We start from the raw sequence: 22,518 nt of genomic DNA, 5'->3' as shown, positions 1-22,518 counted from the left end.
ATAAAAAAGACCCCCACCCAAACCACTACAATTCTGGGATGCACCTAGTAGCATGACATTTATTAGGAATAAAGTCTTCTGAGTTCTGGTGCATTTGTGCATGTGGGGGTCATTATTTTACCGCTATGTGGTATCTAGTTATAAACTCCTCTCACCAGCTGTGTTGCAATTATCTTCATCATCTTACAGATTTTCGTGGTCCCAAGTGAGTGAGAGACTGCTTTTAATGTTGCTCTTGAGCAAATACAAGCTCAAGCCAAACCACAAAGCATTCTGAAAATGTGATTTTGAAATGCAGTAAAACATATAAATGCCAGGAAATGATATTCTGAACCAATAACTAAGTGATGGAGGACATTTTCCTAGAGGACATTCGTGCAGCAACAAAGGCGGCATCAAATTAGGTCCGTTTTAAGATGGTCATAATGGCACAACTCAGCCCTCAGGATGCACTCCATGTGTACGATCTCTGAAAAAAAATAGGAAGAATGATTAGCTGCTCTGTCATAAGAAGACATTATCAGCTCCAACATAAGCATCCTCAAGGGTTTCATCTGTTCACGTTCAAACACCTGCTTGTTGTGTGATTTATTAAAAAAAAATAAAGTTAGTTAATTAGAGTGTTGCTTACGCATGAGTTTCTGTGGGGAACTAAATAAAAGTGACACCTGTTCATGGATAGGATAAGGCCTCGGTAGTCCAATAAAACAGCTCCAGTCTCCAGGGTGTTGGCTTCTGCAAAATGAGCCTCACCAAATTATAGCAGCGCAATTATTAGGTTGGAGCCAGTCCATGTCTAGTTGTTTAGTCATAAGAAATCTCTGCTTTCAGAACATCACACGCCCACAGTTATCCAAGTTTTTCTTTTCCTAATATAGTTTTCAGTTTTATTGAATAGAAAATAATACCTGCTGAATATTGTGCTGTAGTGCATGTTTCTTGTTCCTTTTCACTGAACACATGTACAGCTGTAGTAATGTTACTCACAGTCGAGGTTTTTCTCACACAAAGTTTATGTTGATCTAAATTAATTACTTGAGAGCAACAGTAGTCCCAACACCCCCATCCATCCTGAGGGTCCTTAGGCGGCATGTGAGATGTTTTGATCACATGCATGAAGGTGCAAATTAATGTTAAACTGTCTGAGGATTAGACTCGAGGCTGTGTTGTGCTGCAAAGCCAAAACTTGAGATTACCACCTCTTTCTTTTTTGAAATAAAAGTTCTCTTCCTTGGTGTGAGTTGAGAAGGAGATCTCTGTATAAGAGCAAGCTTTCTTTCTCAATCTATAGAGAGCATGTTTGTTGAGCTGGATTGTCTTGTTGACTGAACTGTTGTGTTTGGACACCCCAAGTTTGGTGTGGGCTGGCCTTGTTTGACTTCAATGTGTTCCACTTCATGTAGATTTTCATACTAGTGAATCCAAGGCACATCTGTAAAAACATGAAATCCTTAGTGAAATAGAGGTCAAAAGCCAAAGGTCCAGGGTACTGATCTGGTCTGAAGTTGGTCTTTCTGTTCAGAGATCCATCTCACCAGTCTTTCCAGTTCAGATGTATGTATACAGTACACGAGGAAGGAAGGCACAACGAACTGATTAAGAGAATACATTTTGAGACGATTTGGTTTTTATGCCATTCTGACACTTGATAAGAATCTGCTGTCACATCTATGGGAACACACACGTATTTGAAAATGTAATTTCTTTTGAGATGAAACAACCAAAAAGACTATGTTTAGTAAGATGTTCAGGTTCTGTTGAGAACAGTGGCCAGCTAATAAAGTGGACTCATTTGGATATTCTATAGTCCTCCCTTTTCAGTGACTAATTAATAATAGAAATATAAAGTTATTTTTTGCTTTCACTTGAATGGTATGTTATTCAATAAAAATTATTCTAACRCTTAAAAAATCCATATAAAGTGGATGAAGTTATTTTAAAGTAAGAAAAAATGTTTAATTAACCATTTATATTATATTGATCTTACAAATGCATGTGTAGGGGTGGGACTGTGATCTGGATGGGTTGGGGTGGGGAGCTAACTGTATTATATATATGAGCTCAACATCACCATTATAACTGATTGAGAAACTGCAGGGAAGAAAGACTTCTGTACTTCAACTGCTTTGAACCACCGATCACAGCTTTACTCTGAAAAAAATCACACGGTAAGAATTTATTTATTTTCTTTTTTATCCAAGTTGTCCCTAAAGAAAATTTAATAATTTGCTATTCTTATTTCTATTTAATTATAACTGCAGAGTAATTTAATGCTGAAACATTTGTATTTTAACAGACAATATGTTAAGTGTCATTAATGTACCAAAATATACTTTAATTTGTCCTTTGAATTACCCTCTTGTCCTTTACTGAACATCTTATAGTGGACTGTGAAAGTTATTTAATACTTTTCTGTAACATTTAAATACTAACATATAGTTGGTTTTGATATGTGCATGTCTCAGTTTCAGCACACGCACACACACACACACACACACACACACACACACACACTGGAGATTAAATGATCTCTGCTGTTGTAACACAGTTCAGCCCTAACCTTATTTGTCACCTCCATATACAGTTTTAGAATAAAAACAAATATAAATAACATTATGATAAACCTTTACTTTTATTAGAACTTATTGAGCTTTGAATTATGGAACAACTTCAGATTTACCAGCAGATTAATAAAATGTTAACAGCTGTGTTACATTAGAATTGAACTCTCAAGAGAATATTAACTTGCGACATTTGAAACGTGATATTCACATATTTAATAAAACATTAAGTCAATGGTCTGGTCTCTGAAACTGATTAGTTTTGGATGCAAAATATAAAAATACAGATATTTAACTCTGGTGATGCAAATGTGTGGATAACATTGGTATGTGTTTAAATTTTGCTTGAACATTATTCTAATTTTAATTTCAGAACAATGGAGGGAAACCAAACATGTTGCTCTCTTGCCTCCATGTTTGTGCTGGTGGTCCTCGTGTTACTTCCAGTGAAGTCTCTGTGCATAGACGAGACCTACAGTTCAACGAGAGAGGTAAACTGCTCTCATAGTTCCACACCTCCTCCAAGTCCCTGCAACAGATTTCATATTTCATACAGTTCATATTTCTGTGTCTGCTTTCAGCTAAATGAAGATGTGCTGAAGATGTCTCGTGATGTCGACTCAGAGAGTTTTGTGGGTCTAATGGGGAAAAGGGGCACCGATCCAGCAGGGAGTGAGTATTAAATCAACACATTATTACTCAACCTGTCTTTTTACAAAGTAAATGTGGAAAAACAACAAAATGTTTTTTTCTTCTTTTGTTAAGGTCCCATTGAGGTCATTCTTGCTAACCTGTCAAGACAAAAGAAGAGTGAGTCACAGGTTCATTCACGAGATGTTAAGAGCTCCTCATAGAAATAATATTTAGTATTACACCACACCCAGGACATTAGTTCAGTGGGTGATGAGATCTACATTTTTGTTCAGTTTTTGACAAAATGTGTACTAAGTTTTATTTGTTTTTAAATGTTTGAACCTACTCCACCATATTTATGTGAGCTGCTTCAGCCTTACTGCCCACCTCATCCCTAAGATCAGCTGATCAGATGCTGCTGACAGTCCCTAACACTGGGCTGAAGCTCAGAGGCGACAGAGCATTTGCTGTTGCTGCTCCTAAGTTATGAAACAATTTACCCGAGTGTCAGACAGACCTCCTCTTTCCTGTTTTTAAATCTCTTTTAAAAACACTTTTTTTTTCGTCCTTTAACACACTTTGATCTTGTCTTGTATGGCATCTTAAAACACACCTGATATGAACCTGGTATGTGTTGTTTCTTTTATGGTCTTAACTTACAGTATTTTTGTCTTATTGTACAGCACTTTGTTTACCCCTGTGTTTTTAAAATGTGCTATAGAAATAAAGATGATTGGTTGGTTGATTGATTGATGACATCAACTGTGCAGAAAATTAGGCTATACAATTTGAAATTGTGTTTCTGGTCAAATTCTAGTTGCAATAAAACTTTTTAACCATTTCTTTGAGTGCGACAAGAGTTTGTCCCAATGTACAGAGGAAACTGCAGAGGAAGGGATACAAGTTCATTTGTGAAACGTAGAGGTAATATACTTACGTCTCCTCTTAAATAAATGTTTGCTGAATGGCTTGACCTTTAAACTTTTTTCCCTCTCTTTACTCAGACCCAACCCTCTCCGTAAGGAAGGTGTCACACATCCTTGTGTGAGAAACGAACCATAAAATCCGTCATGTCTCAACATGACAACCCTCAGTTCTAAAAAATAAATATAATTTACAGAACCAGAACAGGATGAATATCCTTTTAAACCTTGCATGTTTGTTTTTTTTAACAGGTCCTGAATAACCATTTGACATTAACACCATGTTGAACAAATGTGCAGTACAATGTGTACAATAAAATATGCATTTATTTATAGTGAATAAAATATCTTTCACCATAAACCATCACACTGATTGTGTGCTGAAAAACTGTTGAATTATCACACGCTAAAATACTAATGAACCAGACTTTTATGTCAATTTTAACATAAATACAATTTAGATATAAATACAGAGCTGTACACTTTTCCCTTGGAGAAAACTTTAATATCAAAAAGATTGTCATGGACCAGATGTGTGGCTTCACTACCAACAAAAACTAGAAACAGCTGTTTTATTAACTAATAAAAAATGTTAATTTTAATTGCAGTCATTTGTTTCTCTATATTTTAATACATAAAACATGCTATAGGTTAAAATGTAAAAAATGTATTTTTTTAATACTTTTGCCATCAAAAGAGAAAACATGCTCGTCACACATTATACTTTGATAGGCAATTGTGATCCATTAAAACAACTAGGGAAAAAAATGGCTTCAAGTGGTTAAAAACAACAAAAGTTCCTTTCAAAAGTGCATTTGAATCACATTAAACTCCAAATTAATTCAGTTTCAAACAGTTTGTGGCCATCATAGTGTCTCATCTGAAGTTTTTTTTTTTTTTTTGGTTACATATTGGAAAACTGCTTAAAATACTTTTCGTTCTAAGAAGAAAGTACATGGTCTGGCCCATGAAGAATTTTTACATCAAGGGACCTAGTGGAAACTAAAACAAAAAACCTCTGATTACAAAAAAACCGAAACAACTCAAACACTGGCTCAAAGGCCGTGAACATTACAACAGAAGGATTCAGAAAAACTACAGTCTGTCTTCCTCTCGTCATTGTAATGTCACAGTGCAAAGTCACATATGCAGTTGATGGCTCATACAATCTCAGTTTTCAAGGCACAAAACATGTCTGTCTGCAGATGCAGGGAACCTGTCCTGACCCAGTTTTCAGGAAGGGCACGAAACCAAGTGAAGCCATTCATTTGTAATACGTTCACTTTTGTTTCAGGAAGCTAAGAGGACGTAATTCACTACTTACTTAGCAAACTGGTTAAACTATCAAAGCAAAAACACATCGAGGAAATTTGCTCTTTGCTAAACACGCTCCTGCTATTAGGAAGAACCAAAAAGGGACTACTATAACCCAGGTACACAAAAATTAGTCAGCCTTCACTGTAGTTTCATTCTTTGTGGGAATCAATAGATGCATCAGAGAAAATTTAGAGAATTATAGTTATGCCCCCCCCCCAAAAAAAACAACTAAGTATAATAACATTTTTGGTAAGAATATGGATTGGATAATTTCACACCAAGTTAACTGGAAAAATATGGAATCTAAAAACAAACAACCAAGGTAAAGACCTCTTAAATACAGCTGATCTTAACATGACACACTTACACTGCTTTTGATGATACCTAATACACAGCCAACTATGTGTACTTTGATATTAACATTTAACAGAGGCTGAAAATTAAGTCTATTTTTCCAGTTGATTGGACCGGACTGATATTTCATTGTTTAAGGGTCAAAATAGTTGTATACCACATTACAGTAAGTTATAAACTGTCTTCACTCACATTGCTTCAAAACAAAGTGTTTACTTAACAAAATACCAATAAAAGTATTATTTCAAACACTTTCAAACATATCCTGGTCCCTCTTTTATGAATGTTTGTTTCTAGTCATAGTGAACAGGTCCTTTTAAACTCTCTGACCTTTGATTGGAAAACTTTTACACATAAAAAAATTAGATAAAAAAGAGAAAATACTTGTTACAAATCCAGTTATCTAATTAAACCTTAACATAAAAACCTTTAAAATGAACATTTAAGGCCCTTTCATTTAACGCCTCTCTGGCACAGTCCACTGTTTCGGCCTGCTTCAAAGCCACTACAGTTATCCCTATCCCAAAGAAAACCACCATCTCCTGCCTGAATGACTACCGTCCCATCGCTCTCACACCTATTGCGATGAAGTGCTTTGAGAGGCTGATTCTGGGTCACATTAAGAACAGCCTTCCTGGCACTCTGGATCCACATCAGTTTGCCTACCGGCAGACTCAAGAACAGCTTCTTTCCCCGTGCTGTTAAACTGGTGACCCCAGCCACTCCAGCCAAAACCTGAACAATCATACACTGTCCGTTGTCCACACCTAGTTCACTTCATATACACGATTGTGTATTTAATGTTTGTGTCTAATGTTTATGCACGCTATGTCTTGTCTGCACTATGTCTTTTGTTGCTGCACTGGAGATCTAGCTTAAAAGCATTTTGTTGCACTGTACAACCCTGTTTCAGTATAATGACAATAAATTGAATTGAATTGAATTGAATCAAGATGAAAATTCTCCCTTAAGCTAAATGTAAATAAGATGTGACTGACTTTAACACGTAACACTTTTTCATTTGTGCCTGGGTGAAAATGTTTTTGAAGGCAACCAAAAATCAAGTTTGACGAGTTTTTCAAGTTAAAGCTGGGTAGTTGAACTTAAAAGCTTTATAACTTGGTTTTAAAATAAATCAAATATATTTTCTTGGAAAACCCAAGATCTGGTTCCTCCTGGCTGATCTAGAATTTTACATTTGGAATGAACTCAAGCAACTTCAGCAAGTCTAAACAATAAAGTGGTGGTTTAGATGTGACTGTTAAGTTAAAAAAAGAAAAAATCAGTTAAATACTTAACTACTCACCTTTGTTTCAAAGTCAGTACGAGCAGACAAATGTTTCTAGGTCTCAAGAAATACATTTGTTAAAAAAACACAATAGAAAAAGGATAAAAATCACAAAATATGTTCCAAGTTGAGGAACAGTCTTCCACTCACGGTTCACACTAAAAGCAGTCCAGAACTCTCAGGCAATGAGTCCAAATTGTCAGAAAGAACTGATAAACATAAAAACCATCTTGTTTCTGTCAGCCTTAAAATTTGTTTGACCCACAAAGCGTTATGAGAGTCAGTTTTCCTCTGGAGCTGCAGGAGCGTCTTCATCATCTGCAGGGGGAGGATCTGCATCCTGCCTCAGGTCAGTCTGGGACGGATCATTCACCTCTTTGTTTTCCTTCTCCTGAGAAACCACTTCATTTTGTCCTTCTGCAGCATTTCTTGAAGGTAAATGTTCAATTCTATAACCCTTTGGGGTGGGGGGTTGGTATCGATATTTGTAGCCAAAGGCACGCAGGTGATAGGCGTAGTATTCCAATAAATACATGCCTGGAGCATCTACATAATGGAAAGACACGGATATATCCGAACAGCACTTGGGACCCTGAGAAAAGACACAATGTGTGTGTTGTAAATGAAAGCAGGCTGTAGAAGCTGGTTATCAAATTAAATAATGCATTAGTTTGTTTGAATCGTCACTCCTCCAAAGTTTTAATCAACCAACAGTGAAAGAAAAAACAAGTGTAAAGACGGTTTTTTGCAACAATAAGGTGGAAACAGTTTGAAAAAAATAATAAAAACCAAATAAATGAAGCGCAGATAAGCTAAAAAAATTTTTTAATGTGCTTTGTGGATGATGATGTTAATGTATGCTTTTCTAAGTCTGAGCTGCGGAAACTACAATCTAAAGAAAGTAGATGACTACTACTGAAGATAACTACCACTTACAGCAGTCCATTATCCCTTTATCCCCTGTGCACAGCCACAACAGCTTTAACACTTTGTCAGGATTTAGGAGAAATACCACAGCATTTGTTACACTTACCTCTGAGATGGGGTAATAGCAGTAGCTCCAGTACCAGAAGCTCTTTGGGAACTTGGCAGTGAGGTGTTGCTCAGGGATAAACGGGTGAAACGTCTCTCTGTGTGAAGTATCTCTGGAGTCTCCTGCCAGCACCCCGACCTTCTCCATGCACTGCCCCATTGCCAGGTCCTCCACAGAGGTGGTGTGTGTGCACACTTTGGTTTTAAAACCGTCTACGAATCTCCGCAGAGCCTCTCTGCTCAGGACGTAGCCTGCGCCGCCGCTCATGTATCCCTGCTTGGTGTAAGGCTTGAACCTTCGGCCGAAGTAAATTGGCTCGTCAGGCGTGTGGTTAGCAAGGACCCATCGCAGGTTGTCTACAATCACGTAGGTGTCGTCATCCGCCTTGAGGAACCAATCCGCCTCTTCGGCATGATGCTCGTAGGCATAATGGAAGGCTCGGATTGTTTTCCAATACAGCTGATCGCGGCCCTCTTTAGTGCCCAATCCCACTGTGGGGAAGTCAGGATCATCCACAGAGCTCATGAAAACTACAACGTTGCAATGACGACTCCATGTGTGCTTCACGTGCCGAGCCTTTTTCTCCAGGTTGTTGGGTCCTGTCATCACCCAGCAAAGAATTCGCACCTTTTTGTACAACTCGTCAGCCATGCGGCTATCCTCACCTGGAAAGACAACACAACAAATAAGATTCTTTTGTGTAACTACCATTTGTACTAACCAATGTGCTCTCRGGAGCATGACCAAAAGTATTTAAAGAAACTAAATCAAGACTTACACAGTGAAAGGGATTTTCAAAAATAAAGGCTGAGGGTTGTCACTGAAATTTCATACTGTGAAGTACGTAAAAGGGGTTTCTGTATCAAGCACCACACCCCTTTTGTCAGTGCAGATTGTTCGGTACAAGTTTCAGCGTTAACCAGCACGTATGCAAAGACAAGATACTTTAGAGCCACTCAGACAAACAAAATGTAATTAATTTCAATAAATTTGGCTGCCACTTTCAGCTGCTTTTATAACACACACAAAGTTTACTTAAAATAGTGTTCTCACAGACTCTGGGTCTGCAAAGCAAAATTTAAAACACTGCCATCTTACATGTTATTTATTCATTTATTTCAAATTTATGTATGTAACCAAAAACCAAGTCCAGTCCCATTAATGTTTCCAGTAAAGATCTGATGGAGGAACATTACAGATTTTTTTTCACTGTTTGCGAAGTTAAAAAATTGCCTCAAAATGTTATCACTTGCAAACTGGTATAAAAATATAAAGACAGGTTTGTAACAATGATTTAAAACTGAAACAGACTTAGATAAGAGACCACCTTTGGATGTTTCTGTTTTATATATATTTTTTAGATCTTGTCTTTATAAGTTTAAAACTATTTACCTACTTGTCTTAAGATTTAATATAAATTACTGTACTTTTGCTTTTCCCTCAAATTGTTTTGTAAATGAAATCTTTTGACTTGAGGCTTGTCGACACAGCTGCAAAACAGTTTAAAACTTACTCAATGAAACAATCAACCCATGTGTCTAAGGATTATTGAGATTGTCTTGTGTAGTTTTCATTTAAGTGAAACAGTTAATGTGTACAACGGTTACACTTAACGAGCTGTACTCATTACATTAAATAAATCAACAAGGTAKGGCTGTGTGGTATATGCAGTAGACGGTAGAAACTGTATGAAATTGGCCTACGATAGAAATTTACCCTCTACCATCATATTGTCAGTTACGTCATAGCACCTGTGTCAGCATGTCTGCGAGTGCAGAGACAACTGAGCAGGAGGAGTTTGAATAATGAAGAAATTATAGCGTTTTAAAACGTATAGAGAATAAATCCTCAAAATTTCCTCCTCCCACTGTAGAAAAGTTACGTCGTGTCGCAGGATCATAATCTCTCCCTCCCTCCCACTGTATGTCGCGCAGAGCGAAGCTTTAACCGTATTTTTTCACATCCAATTTGTCGGAGAAAAAAAACTTGTTTTTAATGTATTTGTAATAGAACTAACATTTTTAGTAATTCATGACATCCTTTAATGACCTAGGGTTTTCATGACATGCTGGTCATCTGCAGGTAGAATGATTAAAGTCAGAACAAGATCTGCTAAGAACAATAATCATTCTTAGATTTCACTTGTGTTTGTTTATCTTTGTGTTTTTCATTGACCTTGTATCAAATCTTGCTAAGATGACATAATGGTGTTTGTTAATATATATATGAGGCCTCTCGAGACACAGTGTTCGACAGTGGACAGTGGAGAGACAGTGACAGAGGGAAGCAGAGGCACAGAGACAGGCCAGGTTGTTCTCTGTGTTTCCTGTTGTTGCAATAAAACTCAGCTGATCATCTCACGGAGTACCTTCATTCTTGGACCACGTAGTTCTGTCTTTGTTAAATAAATATTGCCGTAACAGTATTGTTACCCACAGAAATGATAAAAAAGACGTGGACGTTCTTTCAGTCATAAATCCGTCTTGCTAATGTAAAGTCGGCTTCTGCTCTGAGGATGAAGATGATGAAGATGAGCGTGAAGTAGTGGGTCAGTTCAGCAGGCAGAAGCTCATTGTACGACAGGCAGATATTAAAGCAAAAATGCTGGGTTTGATTGAGATTACAGTTTTCTGCAAAGAAAAGCTCTAAAAATTACATTATCTTTACTTTTTATGATACTTTTCTACTGCAATATATACCGTTACCGTGAAGAGATTCAGTTTATGCCGTGATTTGAATTTGAGGTCATACCGCCCAGCCCTACAACAAGTATGTAAAGGGAAAAAAGGGTGACATAACATTAGAAAAACCTGCTGCCATGTGATCAGATGTAAAAGACAGATAAAGTGTTTCCACACACACACGGTGAGCTGTTGAGAACATTTGAATGCTTCGCCTAAACATTTATATTTCACATTACTTTTACAGACACACTAACACATTGTGCTATTTTGGTACATTTCATAAATAACTTTATCAGTGTCTTTAATTATGAATTTATACAATGGCCAGGTTTCTCACTGCCATTATTTGCATACATGAGATAAAACATTAAACCACTGTGACCAGTTGTTTCACCACCCTACACAGCCTAGCTGGTCAAACCAGTTAAAGAAAAGGCACCTTGTTCTCTCTTCTTTTGCAGTTTTTCTAAAAACAAGTTCTATTTGTTACTGCCTTGAAACCCAGCTGGCGGTTTAAAAGAATTCTAAACAGGTTAAAAACAAGTGTGCTTGAATGCATTACCTTTTAACAGGTTGTGTAAGTTAGGAGGAACATAGCAGAGATGTTGTTCACTAACAAAAAAAAACCCCTCATTTCCAACCTTGTAATTTGTCACATTATCTGGTGCTGCCACAAATGATTTCCTCCACAAAACTGTGTCGTCACATGTGTCAGATTTCATCTGTCTACAGCCCACCACCAATTTCAGTTTAATCTGATGGGAACTGAGCAAGTTGGTGTCATGAGTGAAAACATTCTTTGTTACCTTGTTGCAACACATTTTGATATAAATCTGTTGAGATCAAACCCAGTAACATAATATGGCACAAAAACTGAAATGTTGAGACAGATTGTGTTTTTAGATAATGAAGCCATGGACCAAACTTTCTTTCTGTATGCTTCTTTCTACTTGAAGTGTAGGTGAAGGTTTGCTATCTTTACTGACTGTTTTTTTCTTACATGTCAGGGCTGTTACCCCCAAAATATCTATATTTTTTATTTGCTAAGTTGAAATAACAGAGATTTGCATTGATCATAAATAGGGGGAGTATCCAAAATTCCATTTGTTCACACTCCATCTTATAGTTGTGAAATCAACAAAAACTGTTCACCTTTCCTGAAGGTGAAAAAAAAACTGTTCATCAAACTAATAAATTGTTACTTCATGTTTTCTACCTATATTCCACAAATCAACCAGTAATTCACCAACACAGTTTTCTCACCAGCAGAAGTGGACATATTAAGCGGGAACTAATTCAATCTTTGGGGTGACTAAAGGTTTATAACTATTTAATACTAATGAACTTACTAATATTGTAACCACTAAAAAAATTATCACAGATTATTTGCTGAGACTTCCATGTCTATCTCTAAAAATACATAGCTGTCAGTTTTTGCAACAAATGACAATGTTTACCATGACTTTACTTATCCCAAAATATTTAAAAGCACTGTAATTTCCCTTTTATTTCACTCAAATACATGCATGTAAAAAAGTCTCCATTAGTGAACAAAGTGAATAAAGCAATGAACTGGTTTATGTGAGTTGGTCAACATCACGTACCTATATGATGAGGATGTTTGAGACGGAAGAGAGCAGATCTGTCCTTCTTCCATTCCTCTTCCTCAAGTTGCTGGGGGTCATGATGTTTCACTAAGCTTTGCTGAGCTGCACTCTCAAACCATATCTGTCGCAAGAACACGTACAACATGAAGGTTCCCACCACAAAACCCGCATAAAAGGAAAATTTGGATCCCAGGGCCTTCATGCTGGACCAGATGGCAGTGGCTCAGTTCGGCAGGAGCTGAACGTGACAGGAGAAAAATCAAGAGGAAGCATGGACGTCAAGTTTCCAGCTGTAGGGAGACTGGTAGGCGAGAGTAAAAGTGTCATTTGTCACTCCCCTGCTGTAAGGTGTGGTTTCCTTACCAGTGTAAGTTACATAGCATAGCAGAAAATAAGGCAGCGTTTCCTATTCTTTTAAAAAAAAAAAAAAAGAAAAAAAAAACAGTTCAGCTAGCCATGAAGCTGCGTTCATACACAGCGCGTGACAGGAGCAAGCTAACCAAAGCGCTGACTGTATAAAGTCCCAGAAATAAAAATACACGTTTTACTAACACTCACAGCCATATCTAGTTAATCGTTTACTCGTGTCCTGCGTTGCGTCCGTTTGCCCGTCCTGTGGCGGGCGCAAGCTAACGAGCTAATTCGTTGTGCTATTTTGGTCGGAGTCGCTGCTGCTAACTTCTGCTGTGAAGTTTTTTTTTTTTTTTTTACCCTTTTGTCGCAGCTACACACAGCTGAAACGTCACTCACTGACTTGACAAACCAGCTCCGTAGTTCCGCCAAACGAACGCAGAATAGAAACTAACGGGAAATTCTTCCACGTACTGTGTAAACATCTGCAACTTGTGTGACTGCGTGACGCCTTCCGTGCGGAACAAAAACCACTTCCGGTCAATTTTAGGGTTAACACTCTCGTGCACTTAACTAAATAACTATCTAAATAAATAAATAATGAGTCCACAAGACATTAAGCATTCCACGTTCCCTGCCCATTTTCGTGTTTTTATTGTTAAAAAGTATATTTTTGTTAGGAATGTTATTCAGCATAATTAATTTAACCTTGCGCGACTGTTTCTTGATGTCCGTCCAGGAAAAATAAAATACTTCCGGTCAAATTTACTGTCAACCCGCTTGTGCATTTCAACTAACTTACTAAATAAATAATTACTCCACAGGCCACTACCCTTCCTCTGACCCTTGACTATTTGTCTGGTGTTTTTCGTATGCAAATATTTGCATTGTATTCCAAGAATGGTATACAGTTAAATGTGTGTGATCTTATTACTGGAATGTCTTTGTTGATCATATTAAAGAAAAATGTACAAACATTAATTCTGGAGTGGCTGCAGTATACACAAGCCAAGATAGACATTTGATAAGTCTGTGAGCAAATGTTATGTTCCTAATAAAGTGACATTGATTCAAACACCCATCAGTTTAATATTTTCTGCATCAGATTGCATTAGACGTATATTTAATTTACGGTGGGTATTTCTCGAAGAAAAGCATATTATCTACCTTTCATGACAGAGTTTTAAACTATGAACCCCTCATGCTTAAAATGGACAGTTACAACCAATTTGGTCAAACTGGGCTGAAATTCTGTACTTTAAGTAACAGGTTGCTTTTTGTTGAGCACGACAAATGTCAGAACTGGGTCTGTTTTGTAAATTTCTCTCTGTTTTAATTAATGTAATCAAAGAAATTGAGCTCTGTAGTACACAAACACATTAAACGTAATCAGTGAACTCCATAGTCTTGATTTATCGTATGCCAGACACAAGCTGTTGGAAGTGAAATTCTTTGCTTGTTCAGATGACTAAGAAAAGAAACACCCGCATTGTGTGAATGTTTTCATTGTGCGGTATATTGCACGACAAAGCCAGATAGACTTTGCTTAATTACTCAGATTTTTTTCAAACATATTTAATTAATCCCCACTTAAGCTATGTTGATACACAACAAAAACAAATTCAAAATATATTGACACAATAATTATGTACACACTGAGCTCCAAAAGGCCAACTTATTCACAAACTGTACAGATGCAGCCCTTTAAATACACATCTGAGGGGGTTTGTGAGTAGTCATTAATTTGGTACGCTCAATAATATTAACATTACAGCTTTATTTTTATTACAGTAAGGTAAATTAAAGGGTGTTTTGTCTAAAGTAAAACACATACTTTGGGATTTCCTTGCAGTTTTCAAATTAACGAACAAAACATCTTAAAACTAAACATGATGTTGTGACTTTACAGGATCTTATAACAGTGCATCACTGCACAAATAACTGTTAAATCTATAGTTGTGTTTGCATGGAAAATTTCACAAAACATCAGCTTCAAAAGCCAGTAAGAACTGGAATGTGGAGATTTGAGCATTTATTCTTTTTTTTTTTTTTTTCCTTTTTGCACACACAACAGTGCTTTTCATTACAAAATTCACCTTCTGAGTCACTTAAGGACTTTAAAGTTACTTCATTCAACAGCACATCTCCAGCTGACTCACTGTGGTTTCATTATGCAACAGGTTGTCCATCGAAGACGCCAACATTATTGCCTTTTCATGACCAGTTAAGTAATGCTTTGAATGTGCAAACAGCAGAGCTCACCAAGTTCAACTGCATTAACAGAACTCAAGGGGGCTCCTGAACAAAACTGTCACAACATCTCATAGTCCTTCTCCCCGCTGGTTTCCACAGGAGTTCACGATCGCAGCAGAGGTACAGAGAGGGTTGTACCAGCTCAAATGTCCACATCGTCTGAGTCAGTCGTGCTGGATGACTGGTTATCCTCCTGGTTTTCTCCCCACACAAACCTATAGTTGTTCTCCAACTCCTGCTGCCTCTTTTGCTCCTTGTAAACCTCCTCAGTGCCTCCGGTCTGCCGGGTAAAAATAAAGAGGATTTCAACCACAAGTTTGTCAATCTAATGTCACCTGACTTGCTGAAAAACCTTCTTAAAACAAGCTCACAACTATTTCTGTATCACCTTAAGGACATTTTTCACACAACACCTTTCTTTGTCCCTGATCATCACAAATTAATAATTAAAGCCAACTTATTTTCACCCTTAAATTAAAACTTAGAAATTTAGTAACTAAAAAGGCAACAAAGACTATTAATTATAGTGATTTTTTGAAAGTATTATAATACTGAACAGATAAAAAGTTTAAGCTACCAAAACAAACATTAAACATGCTTACAATTAAGTTTTAAAAATTTTTACAGATCAAGGTTTCTTTTCACATTGAAGAATTTTTAAACAACAAATAAACATTTATTAACCATAGACTTTTACAAAACACAGGTATTAGAAATGGTAAAAATCCTGGCTAGATCTAGTTAAATTAGACGACTAATCGGAGCCTAAACCAGGCTGCATGAGAGCAGCGCTCCTTGGTGCAGCATTGATGCACAAACAAGGTCAGCACAGATAAGTCATTTTGCACTCATCAAAAATGTCAACATTATCAGTTTTGGAGGTCTGAGCCAGTCATTTGCACTGAAAACTTTGTATTGATGAAAAAAAAACTATCAACTATTCATAAACAAAACAAAAAAAGAATTCTTAATAAAACATTGAGAGAGATAACAAACATCACGTCTTGAGTCAGTGCTTACAGAAGAAGCTGAAATGTTCAGAAGAAAACCTGAACATATCTCAGAATGTTATAGTTCTTTACAGATCTCTAGCTAAAGAAAATCTTAAATCTGAGAGATTTGTAGAGATTTTTATTTAGCAACAAATACTCTTGTATTCTGTTGTCTGCCTGTGTTGGGGTTATTTTAGTTCACGGTTTGCAAAGACATGAAAAGAAAAACAAGCGTTTTGTGTGAATCATTATGAACTCTGAGGTAACTGACACCACAAAGAAAAATGACAACTTAATTAGTGCATGTTTTGTTAAACTGGAGTCACAGGTCTAAAAACTGGCTGCTGAGGTAAACAGCACCTTAGATTTACCCTTAAGTTTGAGCTCATCATGCTTCACTTGAAAAGTAAGACACTTAAACTACTGTATGTTAACCATATTCACTTTTTACTCTAGATTAGTGTTTCTCAATGCTGTGACGGTGCCAGGGGGCATTGGCAGCAATATTTACAAAAAGGGGGCACTGTAATACATTTGGGGGGCGTTTGCTTGAAGGTAAAATTTTCACCAAAGATTCACAACAGCAGCAGTTTAAACTTTGAACTGCTTGTGAAAAATTGGGGTCTGTAACATTAAAACATGCATGGCACTGCAACTGTATCATGTTTCTTTTCTCATGGCTTCATGTTGGGCAGCTCTGTGCTGCCTTCAGGAGAACGGGACATCAGAGTATCATCTATAAAATTTCCCCCACGTGGCATTTACTAATCTGGAAAATGAACAGTTTGTTTCATGGTAACCCGTGGAAGACTTTTTTTATCTGAAATTGGAGAATTGCGATAAAATCTGTATATCCCTTTTTTCAACCTTTACAACTGTCTAGTCTGCTATTAAGGTGCGGTAACGCGTTGTTCCGAGCCATCTTTAAACGCACCATGAGAAAACGCGGGTGTATACACCTGTGGATCACCGAGGGGTGCAGAGCTGCACCGTGTGTCAGACACAGCGGCAGACTGGCTGTCTGTGAGTTCTGGACGATCACAGGACGGCCGGTGTTCTGTYGGGTCAGGCGGCTGCAAAATGCTGCTGTGTACCGACGCAGCTGGTGAAATAACGTTCAATGCGAGCAGCCCATCCCAAATTGTAAAACAGAAAGAAGAAAGGTGAGCTGGAAAAATTAGCAAATGTTAAAAAAGAAAGGTGAACAAAGAAACTGGGAGTAGTGCAAGTTCCAACCAAATGTGCTAAATAATGTAAATTTTCTGTGATGGAAGGGCCGAGGTCAGAGTGACAAATCAGCCGGGCCAGTGATGACACGAACCTGGACACAAACCCAGCAGCGATAGATCCAGGTTAGCAGCTACACGTGATCTTTCATCCCAGACTTGGTTTATGAGTTAAAATTACTTAATAATGACCTGATTTTTATGAAAAGCTGCTTGTTTAATACTCTTTTAGGAACATATTAGTTTTTTTATTTGTAGGTTGCATGATGTCCTGTTAGTTTTGATTATGAATAGGTCCGTCAGTAAATTTAGGTGATTATCATAATTACACCTGTTTATTGAGTAAAATTATTAATATTCTTATTTTAAACATGTAGTGGAGTCAGCACTGCTTGGCACATTGTCATGTGTTACAAATAAAACTAAATCAGGAATTAAAAAAAGTAAAATGGAACTCTAAACTCGTTTGATAAATAATCACATTCATTTCCTGATCTTGGCCAGCAGTGAGTTTAAAACCAGGGTGATTCATACATGGACTAGTTGATGAATCTGTCTCTAAAATAGTTATGGAATCGTGTTTATTTATGTAGRTAAAAATWTGTTTMGCAACCTGTTAAATTACTCCAGAATGCAGGAAACAGCATCTAATTTCATCAAAATTTCCTGGGGGAGAACCCCCAGACCCCCACCAGTGTGCCCTTCACRCACACTACAGTGCTTCTGATGGCAATGGTTTAGCAGCAAAGACGAGTATAGTAGGATGTGTAAAAGAACTAAAGTCTGTCTCCTGSCGCCTGTGTGAGGTGTGTTTTCAACTACTAGGTTTGATTGAATGCAAGAAGATGATAAAAAAAAACTCAATAGACCTCTGAAAAATTTGTCCCCCTCACTTCTGAGATGGTGATTACGACCTTGTTAATATGCCTAAACGTCTATGAATAAAAGACAATGTAAAAACACAAACAAGCATAAAAGAGGGTTATTTAATCTAAAATTACTCAAAACAATATTCAATCCAAACTCCATTTAAAAAATCTGCTAAAATAATATTTGTACATATTTGTTAGTGCGAGCAAGCATATTAAAATAATGCATCAAGCTAATAATAAAAACTAATAAAAAATCCTTTTTAATGCAGGTAGTCTACAACGTTTTTAATGGGGTCCTCAGTCATGGCTAGGGGGGCGCTGGCCCAAAAAAGGTTGAGAACCACTGCTCTAAAACAAATTTACGATCATGAATGTTCCTGTATTGAAATATTTGTATGCTTTACATAAACTGAGCACAAAAAAGTAAAAAATAAAATAAAAAATAAAAAGTAAGAGTGCTTCTTAGGTAATAAATCTCATACTTTGGGAAAGCCTGTTTATTTCCCCTTAAAAGACACTATACTTGTTAGRAAAACTCGTTGGATGGCATACCACTCTACTGCTACTGGATGAAAGGTTGTGTTTGCAACAAATATCAGACCCAAAATCATCTACCTCCACTCCCAAATTCTAGACATACTGACAAACACTGAACCTTAAGGCAAGACTTGTTATTTTGGAGGGTAGAGTTCAGTCTCAGACAAATCAGCACCTGATAGTCAGCATCTGGGGTACCAGAAGCCCAAAACAAAAGACAACAGCATTTCCACTGGCACAACCCACAAACTTAACTCTGATCGTCAACCCACAAATGCATTTTCCTAACAAATGTGGCACCATTTAAAGAAAAATAAACAGGCTTTCTGACTGTATAAAATTTATTGCCACAAAGCATTTGTACAGCAACAATCTTAATTTTTGTGTTACGATTACTAATCAAATCATTTATGTTTTATAACACTGATGTTGGTACAGATAATAAAACTTATGTTTAACTGCAGTCAAACAGCTGCTGGCTGTAGCTTTTTGTTGACACAGTATAAAAGGGTCCTGTTTGTCAGGACAAAGTACAAATTTACTTCACCTGACGTGTCAAACATTATGTGTCTGTGAAACTGTAGAAGTACGAAATATGTTAAGGCTTCAAAATGTATTTAGTATAAAAAAACTATAGTTCATCCTACATTGAAACTATTCTTAATTTATATATTTACAGGTAGCTGTTGTGTAAAATATGATTCAGTGATAGCTCTTCWGTTATGTCCTCATTAGGTGCCAGATTGTTGGGTCACACTGCTCTCTTAGTGAGACAGCACTTCCCATTTAGACAAAACTCTATTGATAAGCTTAGTTTAAAATACATTGCTTTATAATTTAAGTTTAAACACATTCTACTGTTTRGAACTGTCTCACAAGAGGAAAAATCAGCTCAAAATTTCTTTTGGAATCAGTTGAGAAAAAACAACACGCTGGGTTTCTCCTGTCTCCCTTATCATTTGTGCCACAACTGTGGTTTCACTTCATTACTGCACAACTCAATCAACTTCACAGCACACAGCTACAGCAACATAATGTGTGTTCATCTCACACCTGAAAGAGGTCATACAAAGAAAAAAACTGTTATTCTGAGAACTCAAATTACCAGAAGATTTATGAGCAGCTCCCTAAAGGACTTTGTATCTTCCTCAGTCAGCCACTGGTCACCTGCCTCCTCTGCATTCTTTCGTGTCAAGATCTTCACCTCAATTTTACCTTAAGAAAGAACAAAGAGAACAACAATGTTGAGAAACATGAACTCTGAGCGGCTAAAGAGTGATAAAGCTGAATTATAGTTGAATTAGAATGAGAGGAATGAGGGATTTTAGTGGATGAAAAAGAAAGAACACACATGGATAAAAAAAATGATTTCTATTTAATTTTAAAACAAGCTTCAGCTTCACAGGATTAAATTTGAGAGAGATTTCCATTTTTCTTAAAGGTGAAAGCTTTAGAATAAAARGATATAAAAGGTGTAAATTATTGACAAGATGGGAGCAGTATAAAGCAGTAGTTTGTGCTCAAGACAGGAGATGGAAAAGARAAAAGGCCGTCGAGTATTGCAGAACTTGCCCTTCATACCTTCGGCCTTTAGTCCTGCCTTCTCTAGCTGTTCTTTAACCACGTCCTTTATGTGCTGCCACTGGGGGTCTCCTTCGCCCATCTCCTGAACTCTGACCTCCCCATCAGGGCTGCTGCCCGTCTTATACTTAGTAATTTTGATCTTAACGTGGTCGTCAGCTGCTTGTTCTGGGGCGACGAGACAAAAGAGGGACAACATAGATAATTCACCTCAAAGCCCATCGGCAAGATGGAGGCGATAAGTGCCACGATTCCCCCAAAAAATAACTCTTGGTTATAATTTCAGTTACTGTTTGATTATATTCATTTCAGTTTTGACGTCACCCACAAAGGCAGCGAAGACCACCAACTAGTCAAGTCTTAACATCTCTTATGTTTGCATCAAATTTAATGTTTCAAGCATTTGGGAGATGGGGAATGTCACAAAAAACGGTGATGATGAACGTGACCAACGTGTGACGCTGACAGAGTGAATGAACAGGAACATGATGACAGGATGGCTTTAAGGTGCTTCAACGTTACCTGGTTGCTTGGGAGCCAGACTGGGGCTTCCTCTGGTCGGGTCCCTGCCTCTTTGGGTCGTTTGCTGTTGTGGGTCTTGAGCATCTTTCTCCTCGAGGTGATCGAGCAGCTTATCCAGTGTTGTCTCCAGTGTTTGTGTTGCCTGAGTTCGATCAAACTCTCCTTTCAGGCCTTCTGTTTCCAATTCCTGCTGGGCCTAAAACACAAACAGACAGCCAGCGTTACAAAAACACATACTGTATTTATTCATGTATAATACTAGAAATTTAACCCTAAAAATCCTCCATAAAGAAGCGGGGTAGTATTATACACGGGTTATTGGTGATCAGCTTTTTTATGCTTTTTAAGCTCAAAAATGATGATAGTAYTATACTCGAGATTGTATTATACATGAATAAATACGGTAGTTTTGTTGAATTACAACAATTTCTGATTTCAAGCCACTTTTTCATTTCTGAAACCTCGTCTATGATGTTGTCAAACTCCTTCTGCATTTCCTCCTTTATCTCTTCAATCTTCTCAGAAGGCACAGAGAAGTCAGCCACCTCGTCTTCAAACTCCTCCATCAGCTGCTCGTCTTCGTCTTTTTCATCTCCTCTGAGCTTCTCTGTTTGCGTGTCGCTCGTTGCTTTCTCGTCTCTACTTTTAGCCTCGTTTTGTGCTTTCTAAAATAATTATAAACAAAAGACAAAACATTTGGAACACTTCTGCACCTCCCAAAAAAATAAACAAATAAATAAAAAAACAGAACTGACCTTTCTGTTGCTTTCCTTTAGATGTTCGACGAATTTCATCAAATCTGCCGGGTCTGTGATGATTTTAAAGTTGAATCTTTCTACTAGAGGAGAACAGTATTAAGGAAGTGCATAAAGAATGTCACAGCAAATAAATAATACTGAATAAGGTTTCAAAATAAAAAAAAGACAGTGGGACAGAAATAAATGATCTGTTGTAAAATAACGACTTGAATGATCAGGAGTTACAGTCTGAAGCTGTACCTTCATCGCCATCATTGTCTGCTGGTGAGTTATAGTCTCCATCTGTTACCTGTCGGTGGGTTCAAATCAAAAAGAAAATGTGACAAACTACACTCTCTAGTGGTCAACAGTGCTCCTGACTGAGAAGAAAAACTTTCTTAAACGAAAAAAAATTCTTGTTTTTACAATTTGACACTTTTAAAAAAAGTATTAACAAAATATCTGACCTGTTTTAGCAAAACTACAAAGGAATATAGGACCAAAACTGATTTATTTTGAGTAACACAACAAACAGGTGGTCAGTTAATAGGATCGTTTCTGTCACGTCACTTATTTTTAACATCCACACCCGAAGGCAAAAGGACGACAATCAGATCAACAGAGCAAAAAGAAATAAGCAAACACACAAAAAGACAATAACTCAGGTAATTTTGTAGATATTAGAATCAAATTTTGTGTGTTCCTAGATGAGAGTCTTCCCAAACACATACCTCATTGTCGTGTTGAGAGGCTTTTGAATTCCCTGGCCTCGTTACTCCCTCCCAGAAGTCAGAATCCTCCGTCTCTTCTGAAGCTGCGTTTATCAGTATCTCTGCTGTTTCTGCATAAAAACCAACGCAGATATCCAGACACGTCACAAATCCAAAAGATTTACATAGAACTCAAATTCAAAAYGCAAATAAACTGGAAAAAATGCATTATATAAAGAAAATTTGAAAATAAAGTTAAATATTTTGAAAAATATAAAAGTTGTAAATACCAAAAGTATTAAGTGTGTTCAGTGTTTCCCCTACAATTATCCAAAGG

The 22,518-nt window shown here is 37.1% G+C and overlaps 2 protein-coding genes across 5 annotated transcripts in view; both read right to left on the bottom strand.

Annotated features, from left to right (window-relative positions):
* Window positions 1-4,426: 4,426 nt before the first annotated feature.
* On the bottom strand, window positions 4,427-13,372 carry c1galt1lb (core 1 synthase, glycoprotein-N-acetylgalactosamine 3-beta-galactosyltransferase 1, like b). Its single transcript, XM_014009115.1, has 3 exons — window positions 12,398-13,372; window positions 8,110-8,774; window positions 4,427-7,668 (listed from the first exon to the last, which is right to left on the bottom strand). The coding sequence occupies exons 1-3, from the start codon at window positions 12,600-12,602 to the stop codon at window positions 7,357-7,359; spliced, it is 1,182 nt and encodes a 393-aa protein (XP_013864569.1). The 5' UTR covers window positions 12,603-13,372; the 3' UTR covers window positions 4,427-7,356.
* Window positions 13,373-14,067: 695 nt separating this feature from the next.
* Window positions 14,068-22,518, bottom strand: part of os9 (OS9 endoplasmic reticulum lectin) — a 13,669-nt gene continuing 5,218 nt past the window's right edge. Inside the window, exons 8-15 of one of the 4 annotated variants that reach the window (XM_014009111.1) lie at window positions 22,203-22,312; window positions 21,733-21,781; window positions 21,490-21,572; window positions 21,196-21,399; window positions 20,735-20,930; window positions 20,213-20,380; window positions 19,737-19,846; window positions 14,068-15,284 (exon numbers count right to left, since the gene is read on the bottom strand). In XM_014009111.1, coding sequence (XP_013864565.1) covers window positions 15,147-15,284; window positions 19,737-19,846; window positions 20,213-20,380; window positions 20,735-20,930; window positions 21,196-21,399; window positions 21,490-21,572; window positions 21,733-21,781; window positions 22,203-22,312 — 1,058 coding nt within the window. In that variant the 3' untranslated portion in view covers window positions 14,068-15,146. The remainder of the gene's footprint in view (window positions 15,285-19,736; window positions 19,847-20,212; window positions 20,381-20,734; window positions 20,931-21,195; window positions 21,400-21,489; window positions 21,573-21,732; window positions 21,782-22,202; window positions 22,313-22,518) is intronic. The other 3 variants (XM_014009113.1, XM_014009112.1, XM_014009114.1) reach the window with 3 other exon arrangements.

This window comes from Austrofundulus limnaeus, unplaced genomic scaffold (genome assembly GCF_001266775.1).
Source record: "Austrofundulus limnaeus strain Quisiro unplaced genomic scaffold, Austrofundulus_limnaeus-1.0 Scaffold55, whole genome shotgun sequence".
In the NCBI taxonomy this organism is placed as follows: Eukaryota; Metazoa; Chordata; class Actinopteri; order Cyprinodontiformes; family Rivulidae; genus Austrofundulus; species Austrofundulus limnaeus.
Note: the sequence above shows the minus strand (reverse complement) of the source record. Positions and strands in the feature narration are given on the sequence as shown.

Excerpts from the sequence above, each read along its gene's own strand:
- c1galt1lb (XM_014009115.1), bottom strand. The coding sequence starts at position 12,602 with ATGAAGGCCCTGGGATCCAAATTTTCCTTTTATGCGGGTTTTGTGGTG. Across the intron at positions 8,775-12,397 it reads CAAACATCCTCATCATATAG|GTGAGGATAGCCGCATGGCT; the intron begins GTACGTGATGTT and ends TTGTCTTTCCAG. Across the intron at positions 7,669-8,109 it reads GCTATTACCCCATCTCAGAG|GGTCCCAAGTGCTGTTCGGA; the intron begins GTAAGTGTAACA and ends GTCTTTTCTCAG.